At 39.1% G+C, this 24,364-nt stretch overlaps 5 protein-coding genes across 5 annotated transcripts; 1 reads left to right on the top strand and 4 right to left on the bottom strand.

Annotated features, from left to right (window-relative positions):
• Positions 1-510: 510 nt before the first annotated feature.
• Positions 511-7,767, bottom strand: LOC113674335 (glutamate receptor ionotropic, NMDA 1). Its single transcript, XM_027190813.2, has 7 exons — positions 7,196-7,767; positions 5,138-5,739; positions 3,891-4,531; positions 3,070-3,237; positions 2,317-2,519; positions 1,750-1,928; positions 511-1,596 (listed from the first exon to the last, which is right to left on the bottom strand). Exons 1-7 carry the CDS (start codon positions 7,604-7,606, stop codon positions 879-881), a joined length of 2,922 nt encoding a protein of 973 aa, XP_027046614.2. The 5' UTR covers positions 7,607-7,767; the 3' UTR covers positions 511-878.
• Positions 7,768-8,553: 786 nt separating this feature from the next.
• On the bottom strand, positions 8,554-11,972 carry LOC113674369 (PR domain zinc finger protein 14). The gene is made up of 6 exons (XM_089210502.1): positions 11,922-11,972; positions 11,348-11,466; positions 10,628-10,784; positions 10,218-10,405; positions 9,629-9,872; positions 8,554-9,233 (listed from the first exon to the last, which is right to left on the bottom strand). The coding sequence occupies exons 3-6, from the start codon at positions 10,758-10,760 to the stop codon at positions 8,746-8,748; spliced, it is 1,053 nt and encodes a 350-aa protein (XP_089066628.1). The 5' UTR covers positions 10,761-10,784; positions 11,348-11,466; positions 11,922-11,972; the 3' UTR covers positions 8,554-8,745.
• Positions 11,973-12,379: 407 nt separating this feature from the next.
• On the bottom strand, positions 12,380-15,516 carry LOC113674385 (retinol dehydrogenase 8). Its single transcript, XM_027190870.2, has 3 exons — positions 15,179-15,516; positions 13,544-13,817; positions 12,380-12,980 (listed from the first exon to the last, which is right to left on the bottom strand). The coding sequence occupies exons 1-3, from the start codon at positions 15,444-15,446 to the stop codon at positions 12,653-12,655; spliced, it is 870 nt and encodes a 289-aa protein (XP_027046671.2). The 5' UTR covers positions 15,447-15,516; the 3' UTR covers positions 12,380-12,652.
• Positions 15,517-15,872: 356 nt separating this feature from the next.
• On the top strand, positions 15,873-19,230 carry LOC113674339 (retinol dehydrogenase 8). Its single transcript, XM_027190817.2, has 3 exons — positions 15,873-16,161; positions 18,307-18,580; positions 18,729-19,230. The coding sequence occupies exons 1-3, from the start codon at positions 15,894-15,896 to the stop codon at positions 19,057-19,059; spliced, it is 873 nt and encodes a 290-aa protein (XP_027046618.2). The 5' UTR covers positions 15,873-15,893; the 3' UTR covers positions 19,060-19,230.
• A 226-nt stretch (positions 19,231-19,456) lies between these two features.
• Positions 19,457-24,283, bottom strand: LOC113674364 (proton-coupled folate transporter). Its single transcript, XM_089210489.1, has 6 exons — positions 23,862-24,283; positions 22,118-23,228; positions 21,107-21,190; positions 20,597-20,756; positions 20,002-20,051; positions 19,457-19,707 (listed from the first exon to the last, which is right to left on the bottom strand). The coding sequence occupies exons 2-6, from the start codon at positions 23,226-23,228 to the stop codon at positions 19,631-19,633; spliced, it is 1,482 nt and encodes a 493-aa protein (XP_089066615.1). The 5' UTR covers positions 23,862-24,283; the 3' UTR covers positions 19,457-19,630.
• Positions 24,284-24,364: the final 81 nt, after the last annotated feature.

Here is a 24,364-nt window from a genome sequence, read left to right as displayed (position 1 = left end):
TTTTTAGATAGAAGACCCGTCTGCGCATGAACAAGGTATTGCTATTTTGAGAAAAGAATACCTAACAGTCATTCATGTTTTTAGTAAAGAGTGATGTAACAACTAAAAACGCTTAAAGACATCCGAGTTATTAAGTGAACGTATTTTAAAATAAAAGTTAGTGAATCAGGAAGGTGTTATAATCTCGCACCCGAAGGACACTCGCGAAGGTGCTAAGTAGCCTTAAATTGAGCCTGACTCGCAACTTGCATGACCACGAACATAAAAATAAATCAGAAAATTATTAACGAAAGTTGCATAAAGGCAGCTAATTCTAAGATAGTCTTTCAATAAATTTTGTTCATTATTAGGCGATATTTTCTTCTCTTACATTCGTTGAAGATGCTTAATGTGGATGCAAGATTTTCCGTGCAAATTTCTGCTGTGCTGTACTTTGTCTAATTTATGAAATCAAAATGTACTCCATTGAGGTTGAAACGTCTCTAATTTACAAATCCCCACCATTGTAGGTATCTTCTTTTATATTCTTTTATTTCAGGTTTTATTTCGCTGTTTTACAAATTTATAAATGTCAAACAATTTTAGTTCCAAGGCAGTCAAGGCATGACTTCAGTTTGCTTCCGTGACGATTTCATTTTACATGAAATTAATTTTATTCAATTTTATCTTATCTTAAGAAAATTATTATCATTACAAAAGCGTTTTATTTATCAAAAATGACTTTGGCCTTTCGAAACAATTTCAAGCCATTCTTCGTTTACACTTTTTATTATTCTCGTTCCCAGAGTCCTTCTTTTATTGTATTTACTCGGCCATTCGTGGAAAGAGTGGTTCTGGGAATATATTGGCTAAATGTGTGATATGCTATGTTAGCATTGTTAAAGCGGCGTTACCGTGGAGGTTAAATTGTCCCCATAGAAACCATCATCTGTAAACGGCATCAGCATACTATCAGAGGTTAGATTAGAAACAAAAGATCCGTTAGCTAACTGTCGTGTTTTTCTCTCGGCTGCCTCGAAGCCTCTCTCCAACTGAAGTGTTCCCAAAGAAGTTACTGTATTGACGGAGTCTCGCTGGCTCTTATGAGTTGCTACGTTCATTTTAACTACATCCAACTGAACACACTTTCTTTTCTTTTCAGAGGAATACTGCAGCATTATAAGATGTTCTTCGCCCTTCTCAATGTCAAACAACAATCGCACAGAGAACTTTCCGAGTGCTCCTAAATGATGCCTAAATCTCACCAACAGGAATATCGCCAACACTTCTATTAAAAGGGCTAGAAAGCAAAACCCAATGGTCACAGCGAGAGCCAGAAAAAGTCCACTTAAATTCAAGAGACTGAGTTCCTTAGCGATGGAAGAGGAGCACATCTTTTCATCAAAGTGCATCTTTTCCAGTAAGTCTATGGTTCCATTTTGTTTCATATCGAAGACAACTTTATTGATCTCTTCCAGCCAAGGAGAGTTCTTGGGCATGGCAAACGCTAACCCAGAGGTGTAGAAGGTCGGTCCAGCTAATCCAAAATGACAATTAGCAATCTTGTTGTTGGCCTTTCTCAATGACAAATAATCGTCAACAAAACCGTTTATTTCACTGTTAAGAAGAGAGAAATCACTTCATATCAGCAATAGTTCTGGCTTTATAACTCTGAGCGCGCGCGAAAAACTGGGGTTGAGTGTAAGTAGCCGAGGTTGCAGCCGCCCATTGTCAGACAAAGCTCTCGTTTTCAATTCACCAAGCACTTACCCGTTTTCAAGTCTTTTTATTCCCTCGGTTAAATTGTTCAGCAGATTGTTTTTGATGTTAGTCTCGTATAATTGTCGGATATCATCATTTATATGATTCCTGAAATACGCCTCCGAATAGGAATCTTTCAGAATACCGAGCTGAAACCCAGCCGGTGGATAAAAGGATGTGTCTCTCAACTAGAAAATAAATAGATGAAGAATTCATTATGATTCGATGAGAATATTCAGAAAGAGGCCCATTTTGCTCTGGGTCAAAAAGTCCGTGGTCCAACTGAGGGCAGGCCGAATGACTTTTTCTCAACCTCAAGGAGAATAAACGAGAAACTAACTTCCCCGTGTAGACAATACGGGTAATCCTCGTTGGACTACAATCACGGAGAAAATATTTCCTTCGCTACTACACAATTTCTATTGCGCAAAGGAAAAAAGTAGCTTTACCACGCCCGATATCTACCTTTTTATGAAATGGTGATCTGTTAATCTGCTTCATGAATTGAAGATTTCACGTTATACAAAACAAAAACAAAAAAACAACAACAACAACAACAAAAAACTAAGATCAGACCTTAGGGTCTGTTATTCCATCAATTGGCAAGGTGTAATGATCTTCAACCAAAAAAACCATCATGTTGGCACAATATGTATTAGCAAGGATCAAAGCCATGGACGCATATACTGTGGATACACATCGTGCACTGATACTGCGAGGGGTCCTCTCTGCTCCGATGTCTTTACTAAATGCCACGCCCCAAACATAGCTCATGGCGTCTGCAGTGACAAAAATTAAAACAACGGTCTTCACGATGGAGGTCCTTAATTAAGTATCACCCCGCCCCCTTTCCCCTCTCACTTATAGTGAAGTAACAGAGTCAAAAGTCGTACAACCCAAACACCTATGGGACCCTGCTTGCTGGCGATAGTCTCATACAGGCTGAGGATCACAAAAATACTTATTTTCAATGTCCATGTCCACTGGATTGAGGCTAATTCAGAGTAAATATGAGACGTCAAACTTAAGTTGATGCTCACTTAGTACACAGTGTCCGCTTAATTAACGTTTCACTACAACAGTGATAAATATTCAGAGACACCGCTCCTCCTAACTTTGGATAAAGTTTGGAGAGGTTCCTAAGGTGACGACATTTTAAGTCAATTGAATTCTGTTTCTAATGTTGATGACGAGTCCACGATTTCTGTTCAGTTGTGGAGTGGGTACTGTTTTGCCTTACCTAGCTCCCTTCCACTAGGAGTCACTGCTAACTTATAACAAAAAAAAAAAGAGAATCTTAAATTTTGAGAGTGGTTACTGGTCACAAACCTAGCATCGTAAATCCATTCTCGTCACTCTCCTTAAAAATACGATGATGTCCTGATGGACTTTTTCTATCCAGCCACCAGACTACCATTAAGATAAGGTTACATGTTCCCAAGATGGCCACCCACAGGTAGACACTAAACGGCTGTAACCAGGAGTGCAATGCATTACCTGTAAGAAAAGAACACAATTAGGCAACATGGCTAAGTCAGCAATCGAAAAAGAGGTCCTAATTATATAGTTTCGGGTAATTAAAAAACCCCTGCCCCCCTGAAGAACATCAGTCTCTGCCAGGCAGGTTACACTTTCGACAAATTTGTGCTCCGAACTATATATAAGAGAAAATTCTCCCGCCTGCCAGGGTTGTCCTCCATTTATCCAGGCATGAAAACTCGCCCACTTAATTTTTCCGGCCGTTGCGAGTCTCCTCAGTAACATTTGGTTGCGTTACTCATAGAAGTTTAGGTAACTCAGCCAGGGTAACTCGATGGCTCGATGTAAGGGGGAAGGGGGGTTGGGGGGAGATTGGGGAGTTGCCTCGGGTACCTAAGACCAAATAAATGACTCCTGACTCACATAGCTGAGGGGTAGTTATTCCCAGAATATCCTCGGGTCTTCCTAGCATTTGGCCAGTACCGATTTTTACCTCTGGGTGGACAATCCATTGCGTGAGTAAACAGTCTTGATCAAATAAGAACAACCCATTGATCTTGTTGTGGCTCAAACTCAGAATTGAGGATTCGGGACTCACATTCCACCAATGTAACAACTGGATTATCACTCAAGATCTTTAACACGATGCAACTGTTGTAAACGATACTCACCATTTTTAAGCGGCCCGTCTTTCTTCACCAGGATATTCAAAGCAAGAGGAAGATATGGAATTGAATACGAGATTGCTTTTAGCCGTGTCTCTGTCATCACCAGGTCTAAGGCTAAGTCACCTCTTCCCGATACCAACTCATTCATGACTCCATTCCATTTTCCCGTCTCTTCATCAATAATTCCGTACTGACCGTCCGAGACGAGATAAATCTCGGGAACGAAGCCAAGCTGGCGTTCAAGAGATCTCAACAAGTCGATAGAAAATCCAAAGCAACAAAGCTGGACAACTCCTGTGTCAGTTTTGTTCCAACACATGTAACCTCTTTTCATGCACAAAATGGTACTCTCTGAAGTGTCCTGTGGCATCTCGGCCTCTACCCAAGACGGATACGAAACCACGGGAACGCGCACAATGGGTCTCGGAATTGTAACACTTGGGGAAACGTGATACCCATTTGGAGCGTGAAATGTCTCTAATGCCATTCCTGAATAAGTCCTTAGACCCACAGATACCCAATGTTTGCATCCATAAACATCTTCTTGCAGATTAAAAATACCCATGGTGGCAAAAGGTCCCTTAGATAACTCAGGATCCTCGAATAGAGACGACTTCCCCGCGAAGAAAGTGTTTTTCAGTTTCCTAATTCAAAAAAAAATTTTTTTTACAAACTAGGATTGGTAAATAAAGTTTAAAAGGGAAAAGAATGAGAAAAAAGGAGGAAGAAAGAAGAAAAAAGAAGGGTTCGTGAGTAAGGGGTTAAAGAGAAGGAGAAAGAGGAAGAAGAAGGCGTAGTAGGACAAATAGAGGGAGATCTGGGACAAGGAAATAGAGAAGAGGAAGGCAGGCAGGAGGTAGAAGAGTAAATGGATGAGAAGAGGATGGGAAGAGGTAGACGTGCAATAGGAAAAGAATGTGGACGGAAGTTTAGGCAGAAATGCAACAAGAATGGACGAAAGGAGATGTAGTAGGGGCAGAGGAAAGCAGTAGGAAGAAGGAGAGGGGGAAGGACATGGAAAGTAGATTGAATAGGAGGAGAGGACAGAGGGAGAGAGAGGTGGAGTGGGGAAATAAAGAGAGAAAGAAAAAAAGAGGACAAGAAAGAAAAAGAAGAAGGAAAGAAATGGAATGAAAAGGATGAAGAGACGAAGGAGGAAATAAAAGGGAATGGAAAGAATGGCGGCAAGGGAAGTGGAGGGGACATGGTGACGAACTAGTTAGATACGTGAACCGTAAAATTCTACCTACTTCTTCATTTCCTTTACCGTCTGAAACTCTGTTGGTGTTTTTTGTGCAGACTGTTCCACTGATGTGTCGCCCCAAGCTGTCTTAGCAACGGTGGAGGTTACCGACTTTGTGATCAGTTGAAACACATCATACAGAGCATCCTCCATAAAATCATGTTGTGGACTTTTCCATGGAGATATCCTGATAAAACCGGTGGGTAACACTTCGTTGTCCGACACCCCAAGTGCAGCAATGTCTGTCAGTACCCAAGAAGCTTTGAGGTGACTGACACCTTGAGCTTGGACTATTCGGAACAAATCATCATTATATGAGTCGCGCACGTGGACAATGACAGCATCGCTAAGGTTGGACATGACTCTTTTGATATAAGATTGTAGCTCGGTGACATTTTTATTTCCCGATAGCCAAGCTGTATGTAGAATATTCCATTTCAGTTCTCTTGAGGATATCAGTAATGCGTCCGAGAGAACTCTTCCTTCTAAGTCAGCGGACAATACAAAACTAAGTGTGCGCCAGCCCATTTTTTGTATTAGGTCTCGGATGGTACACGCGTAGTGTATCATCGATGGGGACGCCACTCTAGTAAAAGCAGCTGGATTTTCCTGTTATGAAAGTAAATACTGTCAATTGAATAAGTTTAGATGCACAATCTCTTTAAATTAACTCCAACAATCGGTGTCGATCTTAATTTCTAGATACAACAGTGTGTACCAAATGGACTAACTTTTTATAGCAGTATTTTCATGCGATGGTTTATGCATTCTCTTGAACTACATGTAAGTGGTACATTTTTTTTTTCGTGGATCGATTGCAGTGGATGACAATTAACCACAAAATCACCCAGCTAGCCTTGCGAGAGCGTACCGTGTGGTTGGTTTATTACAGCCCAATAATCTGTCGTAGTGTTAGAATTCAAATATTATTTCTCCGGCCCCAGTTTAAGGTATACGCAACACTGGAATTACAAAAAGTGTAGGATGAGTTCTGTTATATTACTTGATACATTATTTATATAAATTGTATGCGTGGGTGCTCAGCTGGTGAATGTTTGCCGTCTCCAGTGGCAAAATGCTCTCTATTCAGAATTAAACGGAGCTTGCGCTAACGTACCATGATAAGCTAGTTGATATTTTTTCATTACCTTTAGTATAAATATCCAACTGATCACTTTTATATATCTTCTTATTTTATCATTTTGTTCTTTTTATATTAAATAAAATTTGTCATATTACATTTATATTATATACCCATACGCCAGGTCAAGGGGAATTGTAGAAATTGCGATGTGTGTTAAGATATATTTTCTATTTTTGCGCTTATGGCAATCAATGCTGTGCCAATTTGTGCAAAAGAAGAGTCACTTCCAAAATAGGAAATGTCATCTTTGATACATTAGTAACCGAAGATATTAGGAAGAAACGATTCGTAAATAGCGAAAAATCATTTATGGTTTTCTTTGCGTTTGTTGAAGAAATAATACAGCTGGCACTTACTGCAAATGGAAAAAAAAAAACAAGGGTTGTTTGCTTTATTCCCTAACGGATATTTTTGAGAGGCGAGGCTTGAACGAGACTCCATTCTCGAATCGGTGAAATTTTCGGGAAAAGAAATGTAATGAAATGGTTGAATCGGAAAAAGCTACTCCTCTGTGGTGCAGTACTTAAAGTACTTGTAAACCGTGGTAAACCAAAATGTTGACACAATTCTTGGAAATTAATTCTTTCAGACGAAATGCAGCTGAATTCACAAACGCAATAGTCAAAACAAGTGTTTTTCACATCGAAAATTAGTCCATTGATTTTATAAACACCTTCTGTTTCAAAAAAAGGATTCATATGTCTTTATTGAAGTGGCTTTGTGAAAGATTCAACGCAACGTACTGTGCTGACAAAGCGAAGCCAAAAAAGGGAAAATTATATGACAAATATGACGTAGATTTTAACGGAAATATAAAGGTGAGCCACAATTGAATAATGCAGTGTTTTGAATAAAAACATATCTCAGTGGATCTATGCCTAATACAATACAATTAATCAAGAAAAGAGCAATCCTTCTTACCTGTGTCCTAGACATTCCATTTGTTTGGAACAGACCGACAGTAAGAATATTTGAATTTTCCAAGATGGAAGCCAAAACCAGCTCATGACTCGAAATGTGAACAAAAATTGCCACGTGCAGCGAGCTAGATTGGTTATAATTGAGACCCATCACCTGATCTAAGCTCAATATATCGGAGATCATCCTGTTATAGCTGATAAGCTTGAAACTTAAATCTGAAGAATTCTTATGGTCATTCATAAAACGCTGCATAGCATTTTGTACAATTTGTGTCAAATCAGAATTTTGTTCCTCGAGGAAGATGTCCACGTTAATTACCAGGCTTTGGCTTCCAAGCGAGCAGTAAATCGTGCAGGTAATTAGCCCAAATACAAAGAACAATTTTTTCATTTGCGAGTTTAACTTCTGCATATTATTTTCTGGATCTTCAAACGTAAAACTTTGGTTCTTTTGGTTGTTTTTTCTCCCCTTACTTACAGTGAGCACTCGATCCAGATATTATCCGATTCGAACACGAGGGTTTTCGCGCAAGGTGACATACTAAACTTTTCGACGCAGGTGAATTTGCTTTTTGCGCGACAACGATGAGTTAACAAATAATTAAAGGCATGGTTTTGATGGAAGTCTAAAAATTAAAAGATTCCTATTGGTTAAACAAGTATGGTGGTGATATTGCAACGCAGGTGGCATCAATGTTTAAAAAAGTCTTCAATACGTCTTTTTATAATACGTCCGTGTCAATTTTAAGCAATGAATACCATTAAATAAAAATAAAACGAAAAACGTTCTTGCATAAATCGATAGGAAAAAAAATCTTGTCATAAAAAGAATCAAAATAACCCCAATCTATTTACAAGTAGAAGCCTGATTTAATTCGCTAACTTAAACGCAACTCTAATTTGGAATTGTGGTAAAGTATTTCGTAAAGTTGATTTGTGCATCTGAAAGCGTCTTTTTACGAAACTCATCGATATTGATGTAGCATTTAACCTTTGCTTATCTCAAAGCCTTTCGCGTGAGAAAAATTTGAAGTTAATTTGCTTTGTATGCACAGTAGTATGTCAATAAAAAGGTAAATTAAAATCCATTTTTAACAGTAGCACTACATCGTACATAGATGAGAAAAAGTTACCTAGATGCTTTTTGTAAGGAATAAAATTATGTGATCAATTAAAAATTTCAAGAGGATATGCTTGGGACTCGAATAAAGCCTGTTCGTCGGAGACAGTCCGTCATATAAAACTGAGCACTGAAAGAGACAACTAAGACTGCAGTTAGTCCTAATTTTCTGTTCATAACCGTCTTATTCGTGCAAATTGATACGCTCAAAAAAAATTTATGTCAGCGAGTACATAATGTTAGAGATCTATGTTCAGCTTTTAATATTTTGCCATATTTGTTTTCGGGGAAAAGAACTACTCTCTAGGTGTGTAAATTAATCAATGTAATGAAAGACGGTTGAACTGTCTTGAGCAAAGGTGAGAAGTGAAAGTTGTTGTTTACATTCATTGTTTTTAAGATGAAGCCATTTCAAGATACTGGTTGCTAAGTTACAATAGGCGAGAGAACTCAAGAGCCTTATTCCTATCGCTACAATCAGTTTGATGATTTCGCCGCACGTGACTGTCATGCGCTGCATGTGATGCAAATGCACGCCCACAATATTTGCACTTGAAGGGTTTCTCTCCGCTGTGTTGACGGATGTGCGTGCGCAGTATGGAGGAAGCAGTGAAGGCTTTGGCACAATAGGGACACTTGTAGGGTCTTTCGCCGCTGTGAACTCGTGTGTGTTTGTTGAGGCTTGAAGACTGGGAGAATCTTTTGCCGCATTGTGCACACTGGTGTGGACGGTGTTTCTCGTGAACGTGGAGTATGTGGATGCGGAGACGGTCGCGTTTCTCAAAGGAGCGGTTGCACAGGTTGCAGGGGAACTTCCGGTCACCCAAGTCAACGCAGCTCGTGTATTTAAGATGGCGATCGCGGTAGTATTTGTAAGAGAAAACTTTTCCGCAACAATGGCAGGGGTAACTTGAACCATCTGCAATGAAGAATTTGCTGACTAGACAATCCATTTTTATCTATCATTATTGCAATTTATTGATTTTTAGTTGCCCCCACGATAAAAATAAAAATGTTTTATTGAAATAACTTTGACCGTTTTCAGTTTTCAGAAGCTCCAATCTTGATCGAGCAATTCGATACAAGGTGTTTAAAGTAACCCTGGATTGCTGTGTTTTTGTCGTACTTCATCATGTGATCGGTAAAGAAAAACTCGCACCACTCTTTCAAACAATCAAATTCAAAACCAAAACTAATCAAGAGTTTGCCTGTTTTTGGTTTGAATTCTCATTGGCTCTTTCCAATATCTTCCGTTGTTCTAATTGGCTATTATTGCACGGCTTTTAGTTTTACGACGCCTAATGCTTCACTCACAATCTGATCCACTCTTTATTCCTAAAGGTATCCCCATGAACATGCGATATCCTTCACCGTACCACACTTTCAGTTCCTCCCCCTCCGTAATCAGACTTATGGCCTCGTAATACAAAAATTGTTCTTGCTGTATTAACTGCAAGTTTTGCTCCGCTGGATGGTAGGCGCAATCAACGAACTTCATCCAGTTTTTCGGATTTGCAGCTCCATCAATGAAGTAGCCAAGGCGACCCTCGATAAATATCTAGAGTGTTATAAGAGGAGTGATAATCAGTACATTTTGCTTTCTCAAAACGTCTAATGTCGTCAATTAAGGTGTACAAATTTCTAAGTTCTTCTTGGCCTGACAACTGAAAAACGCCGAAATTTTATTACGCCTGACACAGGAAACTAGTTTGTGGAAACGAGCAAAACGTTTGCAAGAATGATAAAATAATTCAAGAGGGGAGGGGAGCTAGGTTATGCATTCGTCTCCTCTGACTAAGAATTTAGAGGAGGCTTAGCGGTTTCCTTGGTTTCGCAGCGAAAAGCATAATCCAAGAAGTAAAAAAAGTTCTAAGGAAAAGCTTATGACTTTCAAATTACGTACCTCCCACATGAACTCGCCTTGAACGGAATCTCTTTGCTCTAAACGAACGACGCTTCCTGTGTATGGCCCAAAGCGCGTGCCCTTCCTGATGGGAAGCCGGCCACAGAAAACGCCATACCGAAGGCTTCCAGGGGTGGCAACTTTAAATAACCGTAAATCATGTGGTAGAGCTTGCCTTGAAAACCAACCTGAGAGTAATTGTTTTTAAATTTAATTTCTCGCTTCTGGAACTTTCCCGAGTGTTTTTTCTGAAGCCCTAAGGGAGTTGACACGTGCTTGTAAAAAGTTGGAAAGACGGTTTATTGTTATAAACTTTTTTTAATTTTAAAACGTTACATCATTATGGTTTACCAGCGCAGTAAGCGATCGTATCTAATACATATGAATCATCAAGTTTTTTTGCCGCATACCCAAGGATTGTGAAAGGCTGCAGCAGTTTGATGTGCCTTCATTACCGTTCTTGAGAGCTTCCTTACTGTACAGCGCCACCTTGGAATGTTGTTGTGAAAATTTAAATCGAATTGTAGCGTTTCTATTCTCCATAATGTCCAATGTGTGTGAGCCTTCCTGAAAGAATAGAGTAAAGTATTTGAGCTTTTTAGGCAGCAAATCGTAAAATGGATATGAAGAAGCCAATTTCCTTTTTTTGCGTCGAGAATTTTAAATCTACCCATATCCCAAAATCATCGTGTTGACCGATATTTGATTTTTACTTCTAAAATCATTAAAAAAATGAATTTAAAGTTTTTTTTTTTTATGTTTATCGGCGTCATGTATTATTGCTGCGGAAAATTTATTGTAACTTTAAACTGTGTTGCTTTTTTGGCCTCATGACGTACCGTAAATGAATTCTAATATATTTTCATTTTCCAATGGGTTTCTTCCCAGCAGTTCTGTTTTCACATCGCTTGTAGTCTCTTGCTACGATATGTTTTTTTGGTTGTTCGACAAAATAAATGAATGAATAAATACATCAAAAAGTGGATTATTAAATATATCTATATAAGTTTAAGCTTATCTATATAAGTTTAAGAAATGTATAAATGTTTGTATAACTTGAGGCAACACAATGATTTCAGTTCGAGGCAGTTGAAAGTTCAGAGCGTTTACTGTGTTGAGCAGAATTTTACCTGGATTTAAACGCAGAGTTCAACCTTCCTTGCCAGACGACAATAATAGTGAATAAGAGCGCTTGTAACCCATTACATAATAAAACATCCCTCAGCTTCAGAAGGCTCTATTTAACGACCTAAAGAGAAGGAAGATTAAAATCTAATGAAAATTTAGCACGTGTCCCTTTTTTCCTTTTCTGATGGGATCAACTTTTTGGTTTAATTTACAGGGGTGCAGATTAATACGTCATCGAATGCCTTATTCTATGATCCAAAAAGGATGTACGACTAATTAAGGTGGTCTTATACCCAACAATTAAGGTGTATCCCACCTGCCCATTTGATAATTAAATAGTGTGGTTTTCTATTCAAGAGCGCCAATGTAATTCAAAATTAAAGTACTGTATTACAAGAAGGTTTTACCAAATGACCCTCGATATAGGACTGAAGAACTTTAATGCTAACGAGAAAGTAGGAATTGTTAATTCCGTTTTTTGTCAAACTGATCCTAACATGCAGTCATTGATGAAAGGAAGTTAATGAAGTTAAATCCTTTAGTCCATGTATTTCCTTATTTGTTGATTGGACTTACCACAATGCAGCAAGATTGTTAAATGATCCGCCACCAAGCAATGCGTTTACAACGGAAAATGTGGATAAGAATATTAATATGCATGGTGTCATAAGGTCAGCATTATGTTGAAATATTCTTACAAATAACCAAATTTCCTAGACGTTCTAATTTGGCTTTCTATGGTCTACGTTTTTCAATGAATACGTTACTTCCCCCTTATTTGATTACACCGGTCCGGTACGTGGTTAACATTTTCCAAAAGGAGTATAAACCGACAAAAATTTAAGCCGGACATGCCTTTTTTCTATCAATAAATGTATTCTTGAATCACCCGCTTATCTTCGCCGGAGAAATTGCCAGAGGCTCGAAAATGTAGATTATTGGAATAGAATTATACATATGAAAATATGAAAATGAAGATCTCTTTTATTCATCCAGTTTCCATGCAGGCACACTCTCACGGAAGAAGAATAAAATGTAGTTTAAAAGCACACTTTTATTGAGATCAAAGCTCTTGTTACAGGAATCATTTTGCGAAATCTAAATCATTATGAAATTAATTTCCCCTTTACTGTGGATATACAATCATTTCTTTTTCGACAGTCTACGTAATCTTCCTAACTAACAAACTATTGCATAAAATTATTTGAAGGCGCTTCTTTATCAGCTTCTTTACTCTTTACCAAAAAACCTAATGCAGTTGTCTTGAGAAAAGATAGTTAAGACATTGTTCACATTCTCTGTTTCTCTCACTCATTCTGACCGAAGCAATGTTTTCCCATTATTTCTTGGAGCTTATCGCCTGAAAAATCGGCCAGCTTAGCACTTATCTGTTCAACAAAACATTTATCATTGGTTAGATATCTATAGTGAGGTTTCTCTGAAAGGAGAACCTCTTTGATGCATTGGGCAATCTCCTCCCCTTTCTGAGAGATTGACGGACCAAGTGCCCCCTTTATGTAGTCAAACCAATTCTTCATTAGTTGGACAGTTTTTTGGTCAGCGGTGGAGGAATCTACGTTCTGTATGTTAGCGAAGAACGAAGTGCCAACAGGTCCGGGCTCCACCAATGAGATCCTAGAGTAGTAATAAAAAATAACAGAGGAAATAAGTGATTGCTTTCCATTTGACCGAAAATTCGGACTTGAATGTCAAAAAATTTCCTATTCTTCGCGTCACCATATGTCGAACGCTGGTCGATTGTTATGATTCATTTCCTGGTTTCCATAAAATGAATTTGAAGCAAATAAGCGAAACATAATTTCCCCTTCCCCTCCCTGGAGGAAGGAGAGAGTGATTTATTTCTCCTGATCCTCCTCTCCCCTTTCCTGTGGCTCGTCAAGTTTCCCCGACACGTTCATGTTATACCCCCGGCTCCAGGGTGGAGAGAGGTATCTTTAGTGTCTTGCCCAAGATGATGCTCCAGGTAGGATTAGAACCCTAAAATTAGGCCACTGTTTGTCCTTGCTTAAAGTTAACCAAAAGACTTTCAAATGATTACTATCAATCATTTAAAAATTTATTTGAAATCATCATATGACGATGATCACTTTGTCTTACTGAGCCGCTCTCTGATTGAAATTGCAATATATCATCGCAAAACCGAAAAAAAAAAAAAAAAAAAAGGGAAAGATCCTTACTTGATTTTGAACTGCCTTAACACAGGTGCCAGTGACTCTGTGAGTCCTCCCAGAGCAAACTTTGACGCACAGTAGATGTCATTAAACGGTCCGCCCAACTCCCCAGCCATGCTGCTGACATTCACAATGTACCCACTCTCCCTCGCTTTCATACCAGGGAGTACAGCCTGGATCAAACGAAGAGCTCCGAAAAAATTCACTTCAAATAATTGTTTGACTTGATCCATAGGCATGCACTCCAGAACACCGACACAACCAACACCAGCGTTGTTTACTGAAAACAGAAAACGGACAGAGTGAAACATGAAAGATCCCAACCCACCTTTAGTATGAAGTAAGATCCAATGGTGCTCCCCCCCCCACACCCCTTTACCGAGGAAAATAAACTGAACGACTGATTGCAGGTCAGATAGAGCCATGCAGACTAACCTGAGTACCAATCTCTTCTGCTACTTTTCCATCGAAGCGTGAGCTCATGAGTAGCCTATGTGTAGCCGTACCCTCCGCGCGCAACACAAGGTGAAACTCTAAGGGGGGGAGGGGGAGGGTACGGCTACACGTGGGCTAACTCATGAACGGCATGAGGCGAAAAACGAACGACGAGCGGGGAAGGAAAGGCTAGGCAGGTTGTGAACTGATAGAGGCTGAATGATTGTCTGGGAGCAGGCTGTCTTATTTCTGGCCAAATTTAGCAGCTAAAGCGAGACAAGGAAATACATTAGAGATGAATGTTATGCTCTATGTTCTTATTTTATTTATCTGACTGCAATAGTCGATTTAAGATTAGTCTAATGAATATATTCTCAACTTTGCTCGAAGGCTATTTTTAAGATTGCACAATGTTGATCAGGACCTTTTGTTTACCTAAAAATAGTTCTCGTAAATCTTGTCATAGTACTATGAATTTGTCTTTCGTGTTTGCAATATTCTTGCAGCTCATATTTGATGAATTTTTTTCGCTTTTAATGGTTTTCTATCTGACAGTCATTGACATTCTGAGGTTTATTTTTATTTGGCAATGCACTCTCAGATGTCGTGACAAGAAGTTCCCTTTTTACCAAGAGATAAAGCTTCGTGAATATTAAAGCGATCTACGCAGTAATGAACACTACTTGAGCAGCAGTGAAAATAAGGCCTCACAAAAACCTTTGGCCTGTTCGGGATTTGAACCGATAACTTGTATGATACCGTTGAATTCACGTCTTTATCCGCAGTTCACATCTATGATTTTCATCTGTTCACAGTCATTTGATAAAGCTTCATCACAAATATGCTTTGTCCTGCTCTTTTGTTTTCAGGGCTCTATTGTTCTGACTCATCATTTTCAGCATTCTGATATGCAAATCATTTTAGCTTTTATTGCATCTACGATATCGGTTTCATCTCTTGTTAATTTGAAATAAAATTAATCCTGCGAGATGAAAAAGTGGTGCTAGCATAAACATGTCAACAAAAATACGATTATTTTCGTGGTGGAGCTTTCAATAATGCGCAGAGATTTTTCATGACTACCCCTGTGTAAATAATTCGACCTGAAATGGTGCGTGAATACACTTAAAAAATAGAATGTAACACATCTGAGTTTTTCAGAATTCTTAGCTCGTTTACATCAAGGACACCTCGAAATTCACTTACTGAGATCATCGATTTTTCCTTCTTGAGCAATTATCTCTTCAACGGCACTTTTGACAGATTCGTCAGAGCTCACATCCATGGCTTTGATAATCAATGTATCACCAAGTGCATCCTTTCCCTCATTCTCAAGGGCCGTCTTTTTGTCCAGGTTTCTCATCGTAGCGTACACCTTAAAACGTTTCTCGGGATCTTTGGCTAAAAGCACGGCAGTTTCTAGGCCAATGCCAGTGGAGCAACCGGAGATTAAAACCACACGAAATGAAGCCATTGCTGCGATCGTTCGTTCGTTCGTTCTTCCGTGACTGTGATGCGCCTACAATGTTGATCGAGGCGTTGCGTGGGCGAGGTCGTTGTTCTGTAATCAGTTACAAACAGCAAAGAAGATTCTATCGACCAATCAAAAGCGGCTGGCGTGACACAGCAATATCTAGGGTTTCCAGGGCTAAGCCTCAGTTAAATTTCAAAGTCACGTAATCGCGAAATTGAATGCCTGAAGTTACGAATGTGAAAATTGCAATCACGAGGTAACCTGCTCACGCCAGTGAGGACCAAAGATGGGTTATCAGTCAGTAACACGTAGAGCAACTTGCCCGGTGAACTCTGAACGGAAGCCTATTTCCGGTTGCCATAGAACGATTTACTTCCGGTTACTTGATGGGGTCATATTCCTTCTTTGTTTTTGTCAGAGCTTAACTTAGCCCAGAGGTTAATTGAAATGGCGTCGCCAAGGATCGTCTTAATCTCAGGCTGTTCAACTGGTATCGGCCTTCACACCGCACTTCATTTAGCTAATGATGCCGAAAAACGTTTTAAGGTGTACGCAACCATGAGAAATCTGGAGAAAAAGACCTGTCTGGAAGAGGGAGAAAAGGAACGACTCGGCGAAACACTGGTCATTATGTGCATGGATGTAAGCTGTGACGAATCTGTGAAAAGCGTGGTCGAAGAAATCATTGCGAAGGAGGGGAAGATCGATGTTCTTGGTAAGTTCAGAAAAAAACAGAACGAACGGCAGTTTAGGAACAACGAATCGAGGTGCTTTAGCATATTCTGATCATATTGCTTGATGAATAAGTAAATGATAGCGATTGTTGTTACGGGAAAATTTACTGATTTTCCCGTGTGTGTTATTCGGAACATATTTATTCGTAAACTTTCACATTTAACCATTTCAAGTCCTTTCATTTTAATAAGTCAAAAAATGCATAAAAACCACAGTAGCTTTTGAATAGATTTTTGTTGTTACTCGCTTTCATCATATGTACCTGCTTGTCGGCACTTTTGTTATTTATTACATGGGTTCTTTTTAGGTAAATATAGGTGTTAATGGTCTTTCTGGAAACATTGGTTTTCATGGTAGATAGCAGCTGAGTTTATACTCGTAAATCTAATTTCTTTTCATGCAATGGTTTCCAAACCAATCTTGCCTAATTTTCTATATCAGAGCTGTAAATTCGCACGTAAGTTTCCTACTTTAATGGCCTAGAGTTTATTGCATCCGTCTTTTAAATTTTGAGATTGTTTCCGTCGTAGAAACAGATGGAATATTTTCCGCTCCTTTGTGTCCTTATTCAAATATTACAATTTTTGTAACAATAGCACTTTACACCAGTTACTTCTTAAGCAAGTACCTTGTACAGCTTTGATGATTACAAACTAGAGTATGCTAGAGGTCATGTCGCTTGTTGGCCTGACCTAGAATAAAAGTACTGTGGAACCAAAGATTGTCTTATCCTTGACGTCCGTATAAGCTCGCTCGAAGCAGATCTCCGTGTACCAGGAAATCGTGACGAGTTTCTGTTCTCGCTGCCAAGCCGTCTCTACAGAGTTATTTCCCCCAGTTGTAATTGTTCCGTCCGCGAAGAGTCAGTTTTCCAGTTTTGGGGCGAAAACTATCGTCACATTGTGGAGTGAATTGCGATCAGACTAAACGAAAAAATAACAGTATCTCAAATTCTAGGTTAACGTCGATGATCTATAATCACGCCATTTTACAACCAGATACATGTTCGTGGCCTTCACCTAAGCTGCTTTATTCGTAAACAGAAGTTACCCAATTTATGCAATTTGGGGAAAGATATTATTAGAAAACGGTGTGGAGCGAGAGCTCTTTGTTTTTTTTTTGCGTCTAGAATTTTACGTCTAGAATTTTCCATTAATTTCATACTAGGATTCTTGGTCTTGGACTGCCATTCGCTAAGGACCGATATCACTTGCCGCATAGTCTTGAATTCGACTGGCTGTAGACCATCCAAGTTCTCTTATTTCACCCCTAACAAGGCAAAAACAACTCTGACTACCTATCAATAAGTTAATTGAACCAGAAAATTTCAAGCGATAGAATATAACATTATCGTTTAAAGAAATTGTTTCCTTATTCCTTAATGTGCCTACACTTTGCGAACATATTTTTGCATTCATTTAGTTTAGGTCTCGTAACTGTTCTCCAACAACTGCGCTGAAATCTTCCACACTGAATTGAGTCTTGAAGTTATAAATTTGGGAAAGAAAGTAATTTGAAACTAGGTGCTAAATGATATTCCAAAACGTCTTCACATATTATATATGGAAATTAAGCTGCGTTGAATAGAAAATATATTGCTTGGATACAGCTGAAGCACAATGAGATCTTTAGTATGAACAACAAAAGAAAGGTAAAGAAAGCTGAAAATGTCAAGAGACCGCATATTGAAAACTTTTATTTTCGGAAGACTGCGCACCACTGTCCATGCATAGCATTAAGAAATATAACCCATATATAATCAGATAAATTGTAAACTTGCGATATTGACCAACAAGGCCGCTGATATAAGTAAAAATTGAAATCACTGTATGAAATAACGTCTCGGGTTTTTTCTGTCGTAACTGTTCTCAAGAAGTGTTTTGTAGTTCCACTGTGAAGCATGCTGGTTAGGGCACTGGAACCGAGAAGTGCGAGTTAGCCTTCTTCGCAGTTGTTCTTTCAAGTGTCATGCAATGCTCTCTGGGTGTTGCGTGACATCTCAAGAACTGCTAGAGACTAGGCACTAATGGTTACCAAATTATTTCAAAGCCAGTTGGAGGATTACCAAGGCCTATTGGACGGGTCTTTTTTATGCAACCGATTGTGAAAATTTTTTGTCTTCTAGTGAACAACGCCGGTGTTGGTTGTGTGGCGCCTCTGGAATGCATGACAATGGAACACATTAAACAAATGTTTGACGTTAATTTCTTTGGATCCGTTCGTTTGATCCAGGCTGTTCTCCCAGGCATGAAAGCGAGGCAGGATGGTTACATTGTTAATGTCAGCAGTATTTTTGGAATAACGGGTGGACCATTTAACGACATGTATTCTGCAGCAAAGTTTGCAATGGGAGGATTGACAGAGTCGCTGGCACCTGTGTTGAAACAGTTCAATATTAGGTAAGTGGTGCTATTTCATGAATCCTCGTTACGTAAACAGTATTTCAACTTTTTCATGTGAGGTGAATGGTGAGTTACAATGCTCTATTGATTGAGGTTTTTCAGTTTCATTATACTGTAACATTAAAATCAATTTGTAATTTGCCAGTATCTCTTTGGTTGAGCCAGGACCGGTTGTCACTTCGTTCATCAGTAACTTGAAGGGTATGGTAAGTCAAGTGGACCGCTCAACCGCTGACAAAAAGTCGATCCAGCTGATGCAATCTGTGATTGCTACGATGACAGAGCTGACAGCCAACGAGGGACAAAAATCAGAAGAAATCGCTGAAACCATAAAGGAGATCTTGCTATCGGCCAAGCCTCACATCCGATATCTGACTAACAAAACTTACGGTGTAGACGAGGCGAATTCTAAATTGTCTGATCTCACCGGAGACAAACTCGTTGAGGTACTGGAAAAAAGGTTCTTTACGAAGTAATGCCTTTTCTGTTTCATCCTCAGGCAGCCGGATTGACCGCAAAGTTAAACCGGTATTCAGTTTGTGAAAGGTTTTTTAACTATGATAGGTAACATAGATTTTAGGGCACAAAATAATAACTCTGTATTTCAGTGTTGACTGAATGTTCATGTGTAATAAATTAGAGAAAAGGAAGATGTAATACGAGGAGGAAAGAAAACACATGTGATCTGTATTCCTGAGGCAAAATAAATTTTTAAAAAAAATTTTAGGATCTTACGTCATTCCGCTACTTTTTTGGCTTGTAATTGGTCTTTTCAAGGAACCCCGAGAAACCCGCGAGAGCAATGATACAAACTGATCGCAAGAATATATTTCAGAGTCTTCGTTATCAAAGATCATAACTTAGACAGAGTGCGTAGTTCTTTGCTTTATTGAAAAAAAAATTGATAAGAATACAACTGCAGGCTTTTCGTACCAGAGTAGTTTTTCTAATAAAGTAGTTTTTGAAGAAAAGTATCCGTTCAAAATATCAAGTTTAGACATTCCCATATATTTGACCCGTGTTTATAGATAAGGTTCTTTGAAAGAGCTATTTCTCTATATCTTCATTTAAAGGGCAGTCTTGGTCTTTCTTTTCATCGTTGATAATTTCCTCGGGCTTCAGACCTTTAATTAAATGCAATGGAAGAATGATCAGTATTACTTTCTAATGTATTATCTATAGGTACATGTAGCACTGATGAGAACGGAGCGCGGCTGTAAGTCACTTTAAAAGTTTCCTTTTCTTCATAGCTTAAGTGAATAATCACGGATCAGCCATTTTCCAAAATTCAAATTGAAGTCAGTAATTTAACAGATCTACTATTTCGAAAGCCATTTAAATCGCCCATCCATTTCAAGTCGAGATTCATGATGGTTTGGTAATTTTAATCTCTGAAGGTAAAGCGTTTTATCACTTACGTTCTTCTTTTTGGTGATCCATTGGTTTTTGATCCCTGCGCTTTAAGATCCTGTTATTAAGAAATAAAAAACGTGCTCCATTTAGTATTGAAAATAAAGGAAAAGTAAGACGTGGGGGGGGGGGAGGGGGGGCGGGGTGAGGGGGGGAGGGGGAGCGGGGTGAGGGCGGGGGTTTTAGGTTCTTTGTCCTCTTTGTGAAGAAACAGTATACTATATCATGAATGAAAAAAGGGAAAAATAGAGAAATCGGTGGTGAATCCCAAAACCCTACATCGATCGGTAAACCTAGGAGGCCTCCAGTGTAGAACAAGACTGTCGTGACCGAAGCGTTATATTGAATTTGTTGATAGGTTCGTGACGGAAGAACAAAAATATGATAGGTGATTTGGGTTGATTGATTGTGAGATCAGAACTACTAGTGAGTAGGAGAACAAAATAGTGTCCATCAAACCAGTGTGATTGTTTGTCGTGAGATCATTTACGACAAAGGCTTTAACTTGAACTGATATGTCAGTAAAGGGGACTTGATAATAAATAATTGAAGAAGAAAAAATGCCACAAAAATAGATGAATGAAAATAGAATAGATGACTTACTCGGTCAAAATAAGGGCAGCTATCATCAGAAATGCCATGACAAGGAAACAAAACCCATTTAATCCAATGTGTAAAAATAAAGGATAAATGGAGTTAAATAGGGCGGCGCCAAACAGAGTGCAAACTGTCTCCAGAGTCGCAACAGCAGCAAACAATGCACCTGAAAGCAAAACAAGAGGAATTTTTCAAAATAACGTGCAAGTTGGGATTCGGCAAGTAACAACGTACTCTTTTCCTTGATTTCTGGTAAATCTTAAAGTTCCAAATTTTTTCCTCTAAATAATCTTTAAAGTCTCAGACATGAGAGCAACAAGGTAAGTGGGTGAATTCTCCTCAAAATCAAAGCCCCTTTCCAAAATAATTCATCGTTATTCATTATTTTAAGATTAGTCCCTTGTCCGCCGTATGCAGAAGGATTTGTCTTTTTTTTTTTCGAATGCCAGTTCGGCAGATGAAAGAAATGATTTGTAGAAGTTGTAGATAAATTCTTAAGCTATGCATTTTGTTTACCTTGTTCATCTGGATCAACCATTTTGGACATCATGGCTCTGATAACTGGTGTTGGAATCCCACCAAGACAGGCTACAAAAGGAACTAACGCCCATTCAAGAAGTTTAGTGCTCCTTAGCGTATTATAAAGGCACAATTATCGCGCTGCTATACTTCTCTATGACCATATTATGCTCACATGTTATAGTTTTAGCTCTTTACCTAACGGTCATTTAGACCATAATTATGTGACTTGCCACGTTTTTCCATAGTTATTTGTTAACTTTTCAACTTATTAATAATAATGACTTGGCGGTAGAAAATCCAAGAGGTGACTCTTCCTGTCCATTGTTGGGTTTTTCGGAGGGAGGAAAACCGGAGGACCCAGAGGAAAAACCCTCGGAGCATTGATGAGGGTTTTTTCTCTGGGTCCTGACGAACATTAACAAACTCAACTCACGTGAGACACCGGGTACTGGAATTGAACCCGTGCAACAGTGGTGAGAGGCGAGTGCTCTCACTACTGCAGTCTGCGTAGGAGAATGACCGCCAGAGAGTTCCTAAGAGCTTATTCAGTTTTCAGACGAGTTAAACGACCAAAAAGTTTGCCGGTCCCTTCTTTGTTAAGATTGTAGTCATGAAAAAAAATTCCCACTTCTCTAGCATTTCCTTTACTATTGACTATAATTCACTATAAATTTCCCGGGGGGGGGGAGGGGGTAGGAGAAGGCAATGGGTATGAGTATGATAAATCGTCTTTCTTGGTTAGTTCAGGGTAAGGCTCGAACCCAATCCCTCCAATCTAATCCCGGTTTTTGGAAGGGTGGACAACGCTATTTACTGGATTAATCTTTATCAGGTGAATAGCACAGTGTGTGTTGTTAACAATTATCCATTGGACAGTGACCTATCCCTTCGATAGCGTTATGAAGTCCACTGCACTAATTCACTATAGGACCAAAACTCAAATGTTTTTTCCTCCCACCCAGAATTTACAGATAGTGTCAGCCATGCAAGTTGGGCCAAACTTACCAACAAACAACGCTCTCTTGCTTTTAACAAATGCCATCATAACCAGTGAACATATCACAGATATCATTCCTACTTGCATAAGAGTATGCTCTGATAAGATCATTTTTAAAAATTTCAGTCCAAGAATGGCCCCAACAGCTTGCACAAAGAAGCTCGTTGCTAGGTAATAGCCAATCAGGATAGAATTACAACACAATGGACGATCGATGGCGTAAAGTACAATGACACTGCCAAAACCAATCGAGGACACAATCATAAGGCCAGAGGTAAACATAAGTATGCACATGCGCCATCTTTCGCCAGATCGAGGGTTTGTAAAGATGCATATGATGACCCGGATGTGATGTAAACTGAACACTTTTACGTTGGAATTCTCCATTAAATGTTTCGCTCTTGACTCAGGAAGTTTTAAAACTACGTAAAACAGCGCGAAAGTGTGAAGCGATAAAATCATCATGTACGGTGCTTTGTAACCTGTTTTGTTTATTAGCCAACCGCTGCTTAAATGACTGAGCATACCGCTTATAAAGGCAGTTGCCTCTAGGATTCCGAGTCGAAAAGCACGTTGGGACTCTTCTGTAATATCTGCCACATACGAAAACACCGACAAAACCATTGTTGGGAAGAAACCACACAACCCATTTATAAATCCTGCTAAAAGTAACGTCTGGATGGGAAGATTGAACGCGATAACCCATAATATTATGGCTGACTCTATTGCACTTCCAAATATGGGCAAAGCCATCACTCTTCTTCGCCCCGCGCGGTCGGACCATGCCCCTAAAAACAGCGCGACCAAAAGTGACGGGGCACTGGCAGAGAACACCATGCCGAGTTGCATAAAGGAAGCTTCGGACTGAACTTCTTTTTGCATTTTTAAAGTTTCTCCATTTCGAGTGGCTCGCATAGAATCGCAATTACTTAGACTAGCTGTAGTGTTGTAGATAATGCCTTTCTCCTCGGCGATTCGTCGGTGGATATACTGTTGAATGACTGGGACGTGAAGAATTATCCCAAACGCGTAACAAAATATCACTGGTTCAACTGTGATTTTATGGATGCAATGTTCCTTACTGCTCTTTTCCGGAAGGGACTTTGTTTCCTTTGTCATCTTAAAAAAATTCATGGTATAAAATAGTAAAATCTTGAAGAAAGACTTGGAAGTAAAAATCGCTGATCAAAATTAAGATAGCAAAAGTTCAGACCTGGGTTTACGGAATGATGAAATACACTCGCATGTCCGAGCCCGCCATTGGGAAAAGCCTGCAATTTTTTTTATTCTAAGATGGTAAGTTAAAAAGCTAGCTTTATATCGGGGGATCTGAGTCTCTGCTTCTCATAGTCCATCGCATCGTATGGATCCATCTAAGAAAACTAAACCTTTCTCTGTTGCATGTGTACGTTCTCTAAGGAGCAAATCTCAATAAAACAATAATCTGAGAAGATAATTGCGTCGAGTCGAACTCTGATGAAATACGCCTCGTGATATAAGTTTTAGTTAGCCTTGGAACTCTTTTTAGATTTTGGCTTTTACTATATGACTATGAAGAAAACCCTTAGAGAAAAATTTTTTTCGCCAGACATTGCACACGATGGTCGAATTCTACAGATATGAACTCAGAACGGTCTTGTCGTGCTGCCCCGCACCAGTGAAGCTCTCGCTCGATGACAAATCAAAGGAGATGTCACGTGTATCAGGCCCAGTCAATAAGTAGGACAAATAGAAATATATTTTACAACGTACCTTTGAATTTATCCCATTATCTTGTACCTAAGATGACCGAAGTATTAGCGGCGACATCTTTGAAATAGTTTTGACATCCTAGCTTAGAATTATTTACAAGCTTTCATTGATCGCTCGATGTTTGTTTACGACTGTTGACCAATAGAGTCCTTGCTCTTGTGTTGATCTTGAGAAGAAATTTTGCTGGTACCAGTAATTCAAAACGACAATGATTCCTGTTCCGATTGTGGCTTTATTTACCATAGTCTAGAGGTAACACTATGCAGAGAAAAAAACGTAGAAATATATACTCAGTTATGTTAAATGGGTTAGCTTCTTCACTGTACTTCGATTCTCAAAGAAGAAGTCAGAAATTTAAGTTAAACCAACAAGATCACGATTCTTACACCACAACAAGTTACTGTGATCTCGCTGAAAAAAAACAAGGTCTCCCGTGATCACGCGATAGAACGCCCTTGGATGACTGTGACCGTAAAATTGGATTCAGCCAATCAAAGCAAAGG

Source organism: Pocillopora damicornis, chromosome 1 (assembly GCF_964200805.1).
Source record: "Pocillopora damicornis chromosome 1, jaPocDami1.2, whole genome shotgun sequence".
NCBI classification, from domain to species: Eukaryota; Metazoa; Cnidaria; class Anthozoa; order Scleractinia; family Pocilloporidae; genus Pocillopora; species Pocillopora damicornis.
Note: the sequence above shows the minus strand (reverse complement) of the source record. Positions and strands in the feature narration are given on the sequence as shown.

Excerpts from the sequence above, each read along its gene's own strand:
- LOC113674339 (XM_027190817.2), top strand. The coding sequence starts at position 15,894 with ATGGCGTCGCCAAGGATCGTCTTAATCTCAGGCTGTTCAACTGGTATC. Across the intron at positions 16,162-18,306 it reads GGGGAAGATCGATGTTCTTG|TGAACAACGCCGGTGTTGGT; the intron begins GTAAGTTCAGAA and ends TTTGTCTTCTAG. Across the intron at positions 18,581-18,728 it reads TTGAAACAGTTCAATATTAG|TATCTCTTTGGTTGAGCCAG; the intron begins GTAAGTGGTGCT and ends GTAATTTGCCAG.
- LOC113674364 (XM_089210489.1), bottom strand. The coding sequence starts at position 23,228 with ATGACAAAGGAAACAAAGTCCCTTCCGGAAAAGAGCAGTAAGGAACAT. Across the intron at positions 21,191-22,117 it reads CAAGAGAGCGTTGTTTGTTG|TTCCTTTTGTAGCCTGTCTT; the intron begins GTAAGTTTGGCC and ends AATGGGCGTTAG. Across the intron at positions 19,708-20,001 it reads GGATCACCAAAAAGAAGAAC|GTCTGAAGCCCGAGGAAATT; the intron begins GTAAGTGATAAA and ends ATTTAATTAAAG.
- LOC113674335 (XM_027190813.2), bottom strand. The coding sequence starts at position 7,606 with ATGCAGAAGTTAAACTCGCAAATGAAAAAATTGTTCTTTGTATTTGGG. Across the intron at positions 4,532-5,137 it reads ACGGTAAAGGAAATGAAGAA|GAAACTGAAAAACACTTTCT; the intron begins GTAGGTAGAATT and ends TTTTTGAATTAG. Across the intron at positions 1,929-2,316 it reads ATGGAATAACAGACCCTAAG|TTGAGAGACACATCCTTTTA; the intron begins GTCTGATCTTAG and ends TTTATTTTCTAG.
- LOC113674385 (XM_027190870.2), bottom strand. The coding sequence starts at position 15,446 with ATGGCTTCATTTCGTGTGGTTTTAATCTCCGGTTGCTCCACTGGCATT. Across the intron at positions 13,818-15,178 it reads AGGAAAAATCGATGATCTCA|TAAACAACGCTGGTGTTGGT; the intron begins GTAAGTGAATTT and ends TTCTGTTTTCAG. Across the intron at positions 12,981-13,543 it reads TTAAGGCAGTTCAAAATCAA|GATCTCATTGGTGGAGCCCG; the intron begins GTAAGGATCTTT and ends TTACTACTCTAG.
- LOC113674369 (XM_089210502.1), bottom strand. The coding sequence starts at position 10,760 with ATGGAGAATAGAAACGCTACAATTCGATTTAAATTTTCACAACAACAT. Across the intron at positions 10,406-10,627 it reads CAGCCTTTCACAATCCTTGG|GTTGGTTTTCAAGGCAAGCT; the intron begins GTATGCGGCAAA and ends AATTACTCTCAG. Across the intron at positions 9,873-10,217 it reads AAGGCGAGTTCATGTGGGAG|ATATTTATCGAGGGTCGCCT; the intron begins GTACGTAATTTG and ends ATAACACTCTAG.